This window comes from Chiloscyllium punctatum, chromosome 1, assembly GCF_047496795.1.
Source record: "Chiloscyllium punctatum isolate Juve2018m chromosome 1, sChiPun1.3, whole genome shotgun sequence".
Classification (NCBI taxonomy): Eukaryota; Metazoa; Chordata; class Chondrichthyes; order Orectolobiformes; family Hemiscylliidae; genus Chiloscyllium; species Chiloscyllium punctatum.
The window spans coordinates 143,818,643-143,832,752 of NC_092739.1; the positions used below are offsets into that span (position 1 = coordinate 143,818,643).

The 14,110-nt window shown below is 44.3% G+C and overlaps 1 protein-coding gene across 1 annotated transcript in view; it reads right to left on the minus strand.

Annotated features, from left to right (window-relative positions):
- The window catches only part of polr1a (RNA polymerase I subunit A), a 142,766-nt gene that overhangs the window by 10,550 nt on the left and 118,106 nt on the right, over positions 1–14,110 (minus strand). The window contains exons 32-33 of the mRNA XM_072576247.1: positions 13,721–13,838; positions 7,813–7,977 (exon numbers count right to left, since the gene is read on the minus strand). Coding sequence (XP_072432348.1) covers positions 7,813–7,977; positions 13,721–13,838 — 283 coding nt within the window. The remainder of the gene's footprint in view (positions 1–7,812; positions 7,978–13,720; positions 13,839–14,110) is intronic.

Sequence of the window (14,110 nt, forward strand, 5' to 3'; positions counted from 1 at the left end):
CGAGAGAGTGCACAAGCCAGCATGCAAGCAAACAAGAGTGTGTGCAAGCGAGCAAACGTGAGCGAAGGGGAGCCAGAGAGCGCGCGCGCGCGAAGGAGAGCCAGAGAGCGCGCGCGCGAGCGAAGGAGAGCCAGAGAGCGCGCGCGCGAGCGAAGGAGAGCCAGAGAGCGCGCGCGCGAGCGAAGGAGAGCCAGAGAGCGCGCGCGCGAGCGAAGGAGAGCCAGAGAGCGCGCGCGCGAGCGAAGGAGAGCCAGAGAGCGCGCGCGCGAGCGAAGGAGAGCCAGAGAGCGCGCGCGCGAGCGAAGGAGAGCCAGAGAGCGCGCGCGCGAGCGAAGGAGAGCCAGAGAGCGCGCGCGCGAGCGAAGGAGAGCCAGAGAGCGCGCGCGAGCATGTGCGCGAGCAAACAGGAGTGTGCAAGCGAATGAAAGCGAGTGTGCGAGCGAATGAGAGCAAGAGAGTTCGCGAGCGAATGAGAGTGTGCGAGCAAACAAGAGTGCTCAAGCGAGCAAATGCGTGTGTGAGCGAACAAGAGCCAGTGCACGCGAACAAACGAGAGCGAGAGCGTGCACGAGCAAACAAGGACGTGAGCGTGCGTGAGCAAACTGTTCCACATATCCTACAAGGCAATCCATCTTCTGCAGCTACACTGGCATCACCCCCCACCTTTTCCTCCGCTACATCAATGACTGTATCGGCGCTGCCTCGTGCTCCCATGAGGAGGTTGAACAGTTCATCCACTTTACCAACATCTTCCACCCCGACCTCAAATTTACCTGGACCGACTCTGACTCCTCCCTCCCCTTCCTAGACCTCTCCATTTCCATCTCGGGCGACTGAATCAACATGGACATTTACTATAAACCAACCGACTCCTACAGCTACCTAGACTACACCTCCTCCCACCCTGCCCCCTGTAAAAACGCCATCCCATATTCCCAATTCCTTCGTCTCCGCTGCATCAGCTCCTAGGAGGACCATTTCCAATACCGAACAACCCAGATGGCCTCCTTCTTCAAAGACCGCAATTTCCCCCCAGACGTGGCCGACGGTGCTCTCCAACGCATCTCCTCCACTTCCCGCTCCTCCGCCCTTGAGCCCTGCCCCTCCAATCGCCAACAGGACAGAACCCCACTGGTCCTCACCTACTACCCCACCAACCTCCATATACAGCATATCATCCGCCGTCATTTCCGCCACCTCCAAACGGACCCCACGACCAGGGATATATTTCCCTTCCCTCCCCTATCAGCGTTCTGAAAAGATCACTCCCTTGTCAGGTCCACACCCCACACCAACCCAACCTCCACTCCCGGCACCTTCCCCTGCATCCGCAAGAAATGCAAAACTTGCGCCCACACCTCCCCCCTTACTTCCCTCTAAGGCCCCAAGGGATCCTTCCATATCCGCCACAAATTCACCTGCACCGCCACACACATCATTTACTGCATCCGCTGCAACCGATGTGGCCTCCTCTATATTGGGGAGACAGGCCGCCTACTTGCGGAACGTTTCAGAGAACACCTCTGGGACACCCGGACCAACCAACACAACCACCCTGTAGCTCGACAATTCAACTCCCCGTCCCACTCCACCAAGGACATGCAGGTCCTTGGACTCCTCCATCGCCAGACCATAGCAACACGACGGCTGGAGGAAGAGCGCCTCATCTTCCGCCTAGGAACCCTCCAACCACAAGGGATGAACTCAGATTTCTCCAGTTTCCTCATTTCCCCTCCCCCCACCTTGTCTCAGTCAAATCCCTCGAACTCAGCACCGTCTTCCTAACCTGCAATCTTCTTCCTGACCTCACCGCCCCCACCCCACTCTGGCCTATTACCCTCACCTTAACCTCCTCCCACCTATCGCATTTCCAATGCCCCTCCCCCAAGTCCCTCCTCCCTACCTTTTATCTTAGTCTGCTTGGCACACTTTCCTCATTCCTGAAGAAGGGCTCATGCTCGAAACGTCGATTCTCCTGCTCCTTGGATGCTGCCTGACCTGCTGCCTTTCAATGAGTTGATCTGATAATCCTCAACTCCAATTTCCTGCCTTTTCACTATAACTGTCAATTTCCTCACTGATTAAAAATCTATCTTGGCCTTGAGTATATTTAATGACCCAGCCTTGATAGCCTTTTGCAGCAAACAATTCCACAGATTCACTACCCTCAGAGAAGTAATTCCTCCTTATCTCTGTCTTAAATGTGTGACCCCCTTGTTCTGAGATTATGCCCTTCTAGACTCTTCCACAAGGGGAAATAACCTCTGCTACCAAGTCCCCAAAGAACCTTGCATGTATCGATAAGGTTACCTCTCATTCTGCTAAATTTCAGTGAGTACAGGCCCAATGTTCTCAACCTCTCCTCATTAAACAGTCCCTACGTACCTAGGATCTGCCTAGTTAGCCTCTTCCCCAATAACAAACATTAAGTTAACTGGCCTACAGTTACCTGTACTTTTTTTTAAATAAAGGCACTGCATTGGCAGTTTTCCGATCCTTAGGATCTTTTTTCAGAATCTAAGGATTACCCTTGTAGGACTACCCTTGTAGCTACTTCTTTTAATATCCTTGATGTATCCAGTCAGATCAAGAGGACTGATTGGTAGTTTTCTGAGCACTTTTACCCGAGTGATATTTGTTTCCTCTCCTTCTTTTGCCCCTTGATATTTAGTAGTCCACAGGAAGGATTGCTTATAGATCTCTCAACATTAGCAAATTGCAACAGTACTATAAATGCACTGTAATTTAAGCCTTTAAGGATATTTATAAAAGGAGTTGATTTCTTCACTGCTAATGCTGCTCCATTTTATTCTGTCCCCAGGTATGAGTGCATCAATCCACAATTTCAAATGATTGGATTTGAAAATGCACACTTTTGTGTCCCAACACTGGTGATTCCACATTTTATGTTTCAGATAAATATTTATACCTGGTTCACACACTTATTGTCAGACATTTTAAGCAAGTGGGTGCTCACTGGGTAAATCTACATGATTAATGGCATTTGTACAACTAAATGTTTAGTTCTTCAAGTATATTCAATGTGGTAATTATAACAATCCAGTATCTAAACAAAAATTGAGAAGTCGAGACAACTTCTCTAATTTCCTTCCCCTAATGTCATCAATGCAAACCTCTGTGACCTCATGGTAACCTAGACTTCATGACCCTGCATGTCCTCCTTGCAAACCTATGCCATTCTACTCATCTACCACAGCCTTTATGGCCTCCATGCTAATACATCCCTCTTTAACCAGTCATGCCCCTTACATCTAACTAGCCAACTCAGCTACTATCCACCAAGGGATCTTCACATGTAAAGATGAGATGAAATAAATTTCAAAATGTGTATTGGAAACAAAACATTATTAATAAAAACATTTACTACATTTCATTCAACTGAATAAAGCCTTACAACAAATATCTCAACCAAGTACAAAATACATTATAACAACAAACACTGGGATCCATAATTCCATATTAAAGAATCGATAACCACTGGTAGTTGTGAAGCTATGAAACAGAAGGCAACTGATTGTGATAGTGGAAGAGTGAAATTAGTCATGCAGCAGCAATTCAGTACAACAGCTATCAGGGTGAAAAAACAAGCAATGTTCTTTTTAAAGATGGTAGACAAAAGTTTTCAAAGATTTAAAAAGTAGGATTTTTAAATGTTTTGAAAATTTGGAAAGGTCCTCTTGGACAGATCCAATGAGCCTGGAGAAAGCGAGGACTGCAGATGCTGGAGATCAGAGTCAAGTGTGTGGTGCTGGCAAAGCACAGCTGGTCAGGCAGCATCCGAGGAGCAAGGGAATAGACGTTTCTGGCATAAGCCAGCGACTTGGGATGTTCTAAGGTGGAATTGGTCATCCTGGGAACAGATGTGGCAGAGGTGGAGGAATTGGGAATAAGGGATGGCATTTTTACAGGAGGTAGGGTGGGAGGAAGTGTAGTCTAGATAGTTGTGGGAGTCAGTGGGTTTGTTGTGGATATCCATGGTCGGTCGGTTGCCCGAGAATTCCTCTGACTCCACTGCATCTGTTCCCAAGAAGAACCAGTTCCACCTTAGAAAATCCCAAATGGCCTCCTTCTTCAAAGATCGCAATTTCCCCTTCCACGTGTTTGATGATGCCCTCCAGCGCATCTTCTCCACTTCCTGCACCTCTGCCCTTGAACTCCAACCCTCCCAATGCAACAAGGACAGAAACTCCCCCATAGTCCTCACCTTCCACCCCACAAACCTCCGTATACAAAGGAACCCCGATTATCCAAACGAGATGGGCGGGTACTATTTTGTTCGGATAATTGATTATTCGGTTAATTGATTTCCTCTGGGGCTCTGACTTTTCTGTGAAGTCTGCTCCCCCATGTTCAGGGGGCAAGGCAAAGGCACACTGTGTGCGAGACCCCGCCTCCCCGTCCGCCTCCAAACCCATCTCCCCCAACCCTGTCCGCTCCCACCCCGCCAATGTTCATACCCACCCTAAGACTCCACCCAAGCCCCCAATCTCGCACATCCCCGTCCGCCACTTCTGGGGCAGCTGGTCTGGACACCAACAGTAAGACTGCTGCTGCTGCCTTTGTGGCTAAGTTTCCAAATAGCACGTGCGCACATACAACTTTTTGACAGGTTCCACCTCCGCCCTGTACAGTCAATGTTGGAGACATTATCTGGGGAAGGGGGGGGGGTTTAAGGTACTGTATCCATTGCATCTGATATAGTCTCCTCTACATCAGAAGACTGGATGCCAACTTGTGGATCGTTTCAGTGAACATCTCTGGGACACCTGCACCAACCAACCCCACTGCCCCCTGGCTGAATACTTCAATGCCCCCTCCCACTCTGCCAAGAACATGCAGGCCCTGGATCTCCTCCATCGCCAAACCACCCTACATCTGGAGGAAGAACGCTTCATCTAACACCTTGGGACTCTGCAACCTCATGGGATCAATATGGATTTCACCAGTTTCCTCATTTCCCATCCCTCGACATTATCCCAGTTCCAAGCCCTCTTGACATGTTCATCAGCTTTCTCATCTATCCACTGCACCCTCCTCTCCAAGCTATCACCTTTCCCCCCAACCTTCATCTACCTATCGCATTTTCAGCTACCTTCCCATTTATCTCTCAGCCCCAGCCCACAAGCCTCATTCCTGATGAAGGGCTTATGCTTGAAATGTCTATTCTCCTGCTCCTCAGTGCTGCCTGACCTGCTGCACGAGGCTGACACTAATGGGTTATTGGTAATTTACAAACCATTCACAACCAACCTTTCACAATCTCAAAGCATAGCTGACTGCCCCTAAAGAGGTCTTGGGATCCGAACCAAAGAGGGATCCTGTGTATCTAAAGGAGCTGGACTAAGTTCATGATTACTCTCACAGAGTCTAACCTACACACCTTGGGTATGAAGATAAACAGAAATCTATAAACAGTGGAGGCAGCGGGTGACTTATACAGCTGGTTACCTTTGCAAAACAGATGCATATGAAACATGCCCTTTCCCCATGAAAAAGAAAGGTCCTGTTCAGAGACAGGAGTTACAATTTGAGCAGTACTATTATTTTCACCACTATGGAGAGACTGTCTGGTGGGAATAACATTTGTGCCCAAGTACCACATAAGAAACAGGCACAGGGGTAGGCTGTACAGCCCCCTGAGGCCGAGTCCACTATTCAATAAGATCATGGCTGTTCCGAATGTGGCTTTAAATCCAATTTTCTATTGATCCCCAGTAGTCTTAGACTAACGTAGATTAAAAAAAACTGTTTAACTGGAGCCTTAAATTTATTCAATAATCTGCTTGCTGCTGCTCTCTGAGGTACAGAACTCCAAAGATTACCCACCTAAAGAAAAAAAATTCCTCATCACCTTCTCAAATGGAGACTTCTTATTCTGAAACTATAAACCGTGGTTCCAAATTCCTTTAAAAGGGGAAAAGTCCCCTTGAGCATTTACTCTCTCAGTCCTCCTGAAAACATTCTTTATATCAAAAACATCACGTTTTATTCTTCTAAATTCCAATGTGTACAAGCCCAAGAAAGAACCCTGCATTACTTGACTGCAAAGATCTTAGAACCAATTTCTCCCTCTACATTCTTGCTGTGACTGAATCCATAACTCAAAAAAATCTCCAATATATTTTAGTTTATTAGAAAGGAAAATGGGTCAAATCAAGATAATGATTGTTCCCACTCTCCCACCTAGTGCGTCACTCAGTGCCCCTACTCTCCCACCTACATCACTCAGTGCCCCCCACTCTCCCACCTACTGTGTCACCCAGTGCCCCCCACCTACTGTGTCACTCAGTGCCCCCCACTCTCTCACCTACTGCATCACTTAGCATTCAACACACTCAATATATAAGATCCTGGAATGACTCAGCTGCATGGTTGTTCAAAGGAGGAAAATAATCCTCTGAGCATCTGCAATTTCCCCCCTGACCTCCTTCAATATCCTAAGGAATAATCCAGCTGGCCTTAGCAATTTATCCACTTCCAATTCCCCTAACACTTTCTCTCTGGTTATGATTAATTTGTCCAATATTTCACACTTTTCTCTTGGGTTACTACATCTTTGCTCTCTGTGAATATGGAGACAACACATTTATTTAAAAGTCTTCCCATATCTTCTGCATCTTCACACAAGTTGGTTCAAATGTTACTTGCAACTTGTCAGCCCAAACCTGGATATTGTCCTGATCTTACTGCATTCCTGTGGATTGGAAGGTAACAATATATCCCAATATTTTAAAGTGGAATTATCGACTGGCTAGCCTGATATTGGTAGTGGGGAAAATGTTATTATAACAGATAATTATTACAAAATTGTTTTTTTAAAATATTTTTGGTTAATAATTATAAAAGATAAATGCTATTATAGAAGATTAAACAGCAGAGCACTTGGAAATAGTGACAGGATTCGACACCATGGATTTATACAAGGGAAATGCTTAACAAATCTACAGGAATATTTCGAAGATATAAATAGCAGAGGTGATAAGGGGAATCAAGTCGATGTGCTTTACTTGGACTTTCTGAAGGCTTTTGATGAGGTCACACACAAGAGATCAGCTTGCAAAATTAAACTGCGTGGGATTTAGGAGTTGTGTACAGACTTGGACAGAGATCTGTCTGGTAGACAGGAAACAAAGAGTAGGAATAAATGAGTCTTTTTCAGAATGGCAGACAGTGACAGTTGGGATACCACAGGGATTAATGCTTAAATCACACCTATTCACAACATATATTAATGATTTATATGAGGGAATTAAATGTAATATCTCCAGGTTCACAGATCAGCATAAAGCTGGGTGGGAAGATGAACTGTGAGAAGGATTTGGAAATCCTCCAATCCTTGGACAACTTGTGCGAGTTGACAATTGCATAGCAAATTAAAAATAATGTGGATAAATGTGAGATTATCCACTTTGGTAGCAAAACAAAAATGCAAGTCAGATTATTATCTGAACAATGATAGATTGGGAAACTGGGCAAGTAAAAGATCTCAGTCTGTTTGTATACCAGTTGCTGAAAGTAAGCATTCAGGTGCAGCATGCCACGAGGCAGCAAATGATTATGAAAGGCCAGCATGAGCCAGCCAGCTCAGTATTGATGCTATGGAGCTGCTTTTGATGACTGACATCAGAGATCCCTCACGTACAATCCATGTCCTTGTCACCTTAGTGTGTCATTCAAACAGTACGAGATTCAAGACGTCACTGTGCCCACATGAAATTACTTACTCAAGTTAAAATGGAAACTAAACAAAGAGCAAAAACTGCTTTTGCGTGTTAACAAGATCTTTCTTACCGAGCATAGTTGCATGTTTTAAGAACTTGTAGCTGGTTTCAAAGGTCATCTGCTGAAGGGGCGAGGAGCTTGACTGCATGCCAATTCGATTAAATGGTTTGTATGAACCATCAAAACACATGTAATCTGCCACAAGAGAAAGATGGCGAGGATCCACTTGAATGCCTGGGTAAGCAACAGCGAGACAGAGAGAGAGAAGAGAGACAGACAGGGGACAAAGAAAATATTTTTCAACTAATTAAAAATACTGAATATGATCAATGAACCTAAGCATCCAGTTCAGTGTTAGGACAGCATCACAACACTGGATCATCGGACAACAGAACTATTTGGACATCATGACAAGCAACAGCATTCCTGAATTTTAGGAAACATGTTGTTACCTTTTGAACAATACTTGAAGTCCACCCAAGTGAAAGGAAAGTTGTTCCAAAATAGTTGATGACTCAGCATACCATCAGACCAAGAAGGTGATTAAGGATATGAACTAAATCAGTGGCTGCATTTATCTGCACTAATGCACAACAGACAAACTCCTTCAAAATCCCACCTCCTTTGCTAAACTGTTGTTAATCAGGATTTGATTTCTGTGAATGAGCATGATTTACTGACCGGTCTGGGAGTCTGCAACAAATATCTTCTTGGGATCTGGCCACACGTTTACTAACGACCTGAAGTAAATGCTAATCTGAAAAAGCTGGTGCAATATGGTGTACACAAAAAATGCCCAGTGACCCAGGCTGTTTACAAAACACTGAATGCTGCATTTGCAAAACTCAGCTTCTGGCAAAGACTAAAAAGGGAGGCAATGGGTTTGTGGTCTTATTGTGGGACTGTTAACTGAGACACCCAGATAATGTTCTGGGGACACAGGTTCAAATCCTATCATGGCAGATAGTGAAATTGCAGTTCAATAAAAATTTGGAATTAAGAGTCTAATGATGACCACAAATCCCTTGCTGATTGTTAGGAAAAATCTATCTGGCTCACTAATGTCCTTTAGAGAAGAGAACTGCCTTACTTAATCTGACCTTACATGACTTCACACCCACAGCAATGTGGTTGACTTTAAACGAGAGCCAGAGCAACAGAGAGGCAGCGGGTGAGAGAGAGAGAGAGAGAGAGAGAGAGAGAGAGGCAGACAGCGACAGAGACACACACACACACACACACACACACAGGAAGAGGAAGGCTTATGTGAGGAGGTGGTGTGAAGGCTCAGTTAGGGGGGGGGCAGAAAATCTAAATAGAGGGCTAAGAAGAGCCAGGAGGGGACATGAGAAGTTGTTGGTGGATAAGATCAAGGAAAACCCCAAAGCCTTCTATAGGTTTATCAGAAATAAAAGAATGACTAGACTAAGATTAGGGCCAAAGATAGTAATGGAAAGTAGTATCTGAGGACATAAGGGAGGCACTTAATGAATACTTTTTGTCAGTATTCACACTGGAAAAGGGCAATGTTAGTGAGAATATGGAGATACAGGCTACTGGATTAGAAGGGTTGACAATTTTGGAAGATCTGAAAATAAACAAGACCCCTGGGCCAGATGGGATTTATCCTCAGATTCTCCAGGAAGCCAGGGAGGAGAATACAGAGCCTTTGGCTTCAATCTTTAGGACGTTGTTGTCGACAGGAGTAGTGCCAGAAGACCAGAGGATATCAAATTTTGCTCCCTTGCTTAAGAAGGGGAGTAGAGATTATCCTGGTAACTATAGGCCAGTGAGCCTTACTTCAGTTGTGGGTAAGGTGTTGGAAAAGGTTATTAGAGATAGGATTTATAATCACCTGGAAAGGAATAATTTGATCAGAGATAGTCAACACGGTTTTGTGAAGGGTAGGTCATGCCTAGCTAACCTTATTGAGTTCTTCGAGAAGGTGACAAAACAGGTGCATGAAGGTAAAGCAGTTGATATGGACTTTAGTAAGGCATTTGATAAAGTTCCGCACGGTAGGCTGTTGCACAAAATACGGAGTATTGGGATTGATGATGATTTAGCAAATTGGATAATAAATTGGCTAGTTGAAAGATGACAGAGGGTGGTGGTTGATGGGAAATGTTCATCATGGAGCACGGTTACCAGTGGTGTGCCACAAGGATCTGTTTTAGGGCCTCTGCTGTTGGTCATTTTTATAAATGATCTGGATGTGTGCATAGAAGGATGGGGTAGTAAATATATGGATGACACTAAGGTAGGCAGAGTTGTGGATAGTGCCGAAGGATGCTGCGAGTTAGAGGGACATAGATAAGCTGCAGAGCTGGGCTGAGAAGTGGCAAATGGAGCTTAATGTAGAAAAGTGTGAGGTAGTTCACTTTAGAAGTAACAGGAATGCAGAGTACTGGGCTAATGGTACAATTCTTGGCAGTGTAGATGAAGAGAGACCTCGGTGTCCAAGCGCATAAATCCCTGAAAGTTACCACCCAGGTTGATAGGGTTGTTAAGAAGGCATATGGTGTGTTGGTGTTTATCGGTAGGGCGATTGCGTTTTGGAGCCACAAGGTCATGTTTCAGCTGCACAAGACACTGGTAAGGCCGCACCTAGAGTATCGTGTACAGTTCTGGTCACCATGTAATTGGAAGGATGTGGAAGCTTTGGAAAGGGTTCAAAGGAGATATACTAGGAGGTTGCCTGGTATGGAAGGAAGGTCTTACGAGGAAAGGCTGAGGGAACTGAGGCTGTTTTCATTGGAGAGAAGAACGAGAGGTGACTTAATTGAGATGCACAAGATCATCAGAGAGTTAAATAGGGTGGACAGTGAAAGCCCTTTCTCTTGGATGGCTAACAGGAGGGGACATAGTTTTAAGTTGAGGGGTGATAGATTTAGGACAGATATCTGGGCAGTTTCTTTACTCAGAGTAGTAGGGGCATTGAATGGCCTGCCTGCAACAGTATTAGACTCGCTGACATTAAGGGCATTTAAATGGGCATTGGACATACATATGGATAACAATGGAATGGTGTAGGTTAGATGGGCATCAGATCAATTTCACAGGTCGGCACAACATAGAGGGCTAAAGGGCCTGTACTGTGCTGTAAAGTTTTATATTTTATGTTCAAGAGAGAGAGAAAGAAAGGAAGAGAGAGCGAGAGAGAGAGAGACACACACAGAGAGACACACATACACCACACACAGAGAGACAGAGAGAGACACACACCGATGGAGCAAGAGAGAGAGAGACACACATTTTACGCACAGAGAGAGACATACACACACACAGACAGAGAGAAAGAGACACAGAGCAAGAGACAGAGAGGGAGAGGGAGACACACACACACTTTATGCACAGAGAGAGAGAGAGAGAGAGACACACACACACACACAGACCCATACAGACAGGAAATAGACAGCCACACAAGCACAAAGAAAGAGACAGAGCCACATAAGCAGACACAGAGCAAGAACACACACACACAGATAGAGAGAAAGAGAGACACACGCATGCACGCACACACACATAGACACAGACACACACAGAGATACAGACACACACACAAACAGCGAGAGAGCGCGAGTGCGTGTGCACGTGCACCACCACTAATTGCATCATCCTCATGCCCCATCTAATCTCAACTGATCACCTTAAATCCGTGCCTTCTGGTAACTGAGGTTTCTGCTGGGGGAAACCTCTTTTACCTGTTCACTCTATTAAGCTCTTGTTATGTTATATGATTAAGCTCACCCTCAGCCTCCTTTGTTCAATGGAAACAATTCTAGATTACCAATCTTTCATCAAATTTGCAATTTGTAGGCGTTAGGAACATAGCAACTCCGTAATGTAATATTTGGGAATGAAGTGACCAGAACTGTACATAAAACTCCAGCTGCAACTGGACACTTCAACAAGCTAAGTCCATAACCCATATACCATATCATTATTGATTCCATATCCACAGGTGCTTCATGTGCCTGTTTGATTGGCACCAAATCCACAAAATTTCCCTTCCCCACCGACACTTAGTAGCATCAGTGAGTATCATCTACAAGATGCATTGCTAAGATTTACAAAGGCCCAGCCATCCATGCCCAAGTCACATGAATGTATTAAAGAGAAAGCCTGCCCAATATCTGTGGCAAAGCATTTTAAAGTTTCAATGCACTTAAATAACAAGTCACCTCGTCAGCTATTTTGGAAATAGGCCTTTTACTTGGGGAAAATTTGTCTTAGGAAAACAAAGTTATTTCCCATTCAAGTCAATTAAAATGTCAATTTGTAAATTATATTGATCCAAAACAAAAAACCTGATTAGCAACTTGAGGTATAATATGTTATACAATTCACTGCACATCAATGCAGAACAGAGTGGGCAATATCCAACATCCCTTTGACTTTCAAAAGGAGACATTAAACCCAGGCTAACCTGGTCACTCAGGCAGAGGTAAAGGTTCCCGTTTCAAAGAATAGGGAATTATCGCTTGTCAATATTTATCAATCAACTAAACTCACTAAAGCAGACTGAGTAATCATTAAATTTTGTTTATGAAAGTTTGCTGTATGCATATCCATGATTACATTTTCCACTCCAAAGGTAACTGCTGCACCTTCAAGGGTGTGTGGAACAATTACCAGGAAGAATCCATTAACAGTAGAAACTACATCGTAAATATTGTCTATTATTGTCACCTTTCAATGATGTAGACAAGCAGGAAGCTAGAAGAACACAGCAAGCCAGGCAGCATCAGGAGGTGGAGAAGTCAACGTTTCAGGTGTAACCCTTCTTTTTCCACCCTCTGAAGCTGCATGGCTTGCTGTGTTCTTCCAGCCTCCTGCTTCTCTACTCCATCTTTCAAATGTGTGTGTGTGTGTGTGTGTGTATCTCTCTCAAGGTTTGATCAGAGACAGTTGATTTTGTCAAAAGGTGGTCATGGGAGTCTCATAATGAAGGCAAAAACACTCCATATCCAGGGCAGCTTAGTAAGATGAATCCAAAAGTAGCTTAGTGGTATGAAACAGAGGGTGGTAGTAGAAGGCTGTTTACATGAGTGGATACAGGTCCTTCCTGAAGAAGGGCTTATGCCCGAAACATTGATTCTACTGTTCCTTGGATGCTGCCTGACCTGCTGCGCTTTTCCAGTAACACATTCTCAGCCCAGGACACAGGAACCCTCAACCTTTAAAAAGTATGTGGATGAGCACTTGAAATGATATAACAATCAAAGCTACAGAGCAAGTGCTAAAAAGTGGATTAGCATAGGTAGGTTGGTGCAGACTTAAAGGGCCAAAGGACCTCTTCTGTGCTGTATGACTCTATAACTCCAGAATCTTTTTTGTCAAGTGTGGAATATGGAAAAAAGGCAAACAATGCTGAGTACAGTGTCACTATGATCTACCTAAACAGCAGATTAAGCTAGAAGGGCTGAATGGCTGTCAAGAAGTGATGCCATTTGCCAGGATATCTTAAGTTCAGGATGACATAATTTCATCAAAGACCTTCTTGGTAAATATCACCCATGAATGGCATTCAACAACAGTGAATTCTGTTCAATGTAATAATAGTTTTGCATATCAATTTTACTGTTACAAACAAATTTTGATAACAGATCAGTTGAATTGCAGCATTATTCCAAACCAACAAACCATTAGCTGAAGACCCATTCTCGGGCAAAGCTGCCCAATCAACAATCAAACATTCACTTTCTTAATAGTCAACTCCCTCCATCACTGCTGCGCAATAGCAGCGGTTTATACCAACTATATGGGAATTGCAGCAACTTACCAACATCACCTTCCAAACCCACAACCTCTATCATATAGAAAGATAAGGGCATCAAGTGCACAGTGACACCAAAACCTGTGGGTCACACACAATCCTAACTTGGAAATGCATTGCTATTCCTTTATCATCACCGGGCCAAATTATGGAAATCCTGCACTAACAGCATAACTAGATGAGAAAAAGTAGGCTTACCATATACAGAAAATACATCTTTTATTTCTTTCTCTATGACTCTTAGAGCAGCTTCAATACCATATGTGTTGGCAAAGGCATGGATGTCATTTGAATATAAACGATTGAGATCCAAAGTCTAAAAGGACAGAAACAAAGGGAGTCAGATAAAATGGTTGCAAGCTCAGAAACCTGTCAAAATGTTAAACCACATTTATTTGGTTACGTTTATTGGATGTGGGGAAGACTGGAAAAGCCACAACTATTGTTTCTAATTTCCATATTTGTATTACTAGGTCAGATTAACAAACCCTCTGAATGTATCCTCCATCTCTTTCCTGCTGATTCCATTCCAGTCTTGTTGTGTGTTCACCATACCCACTGACCTTCCATTCTCTGATGCCAATTAGT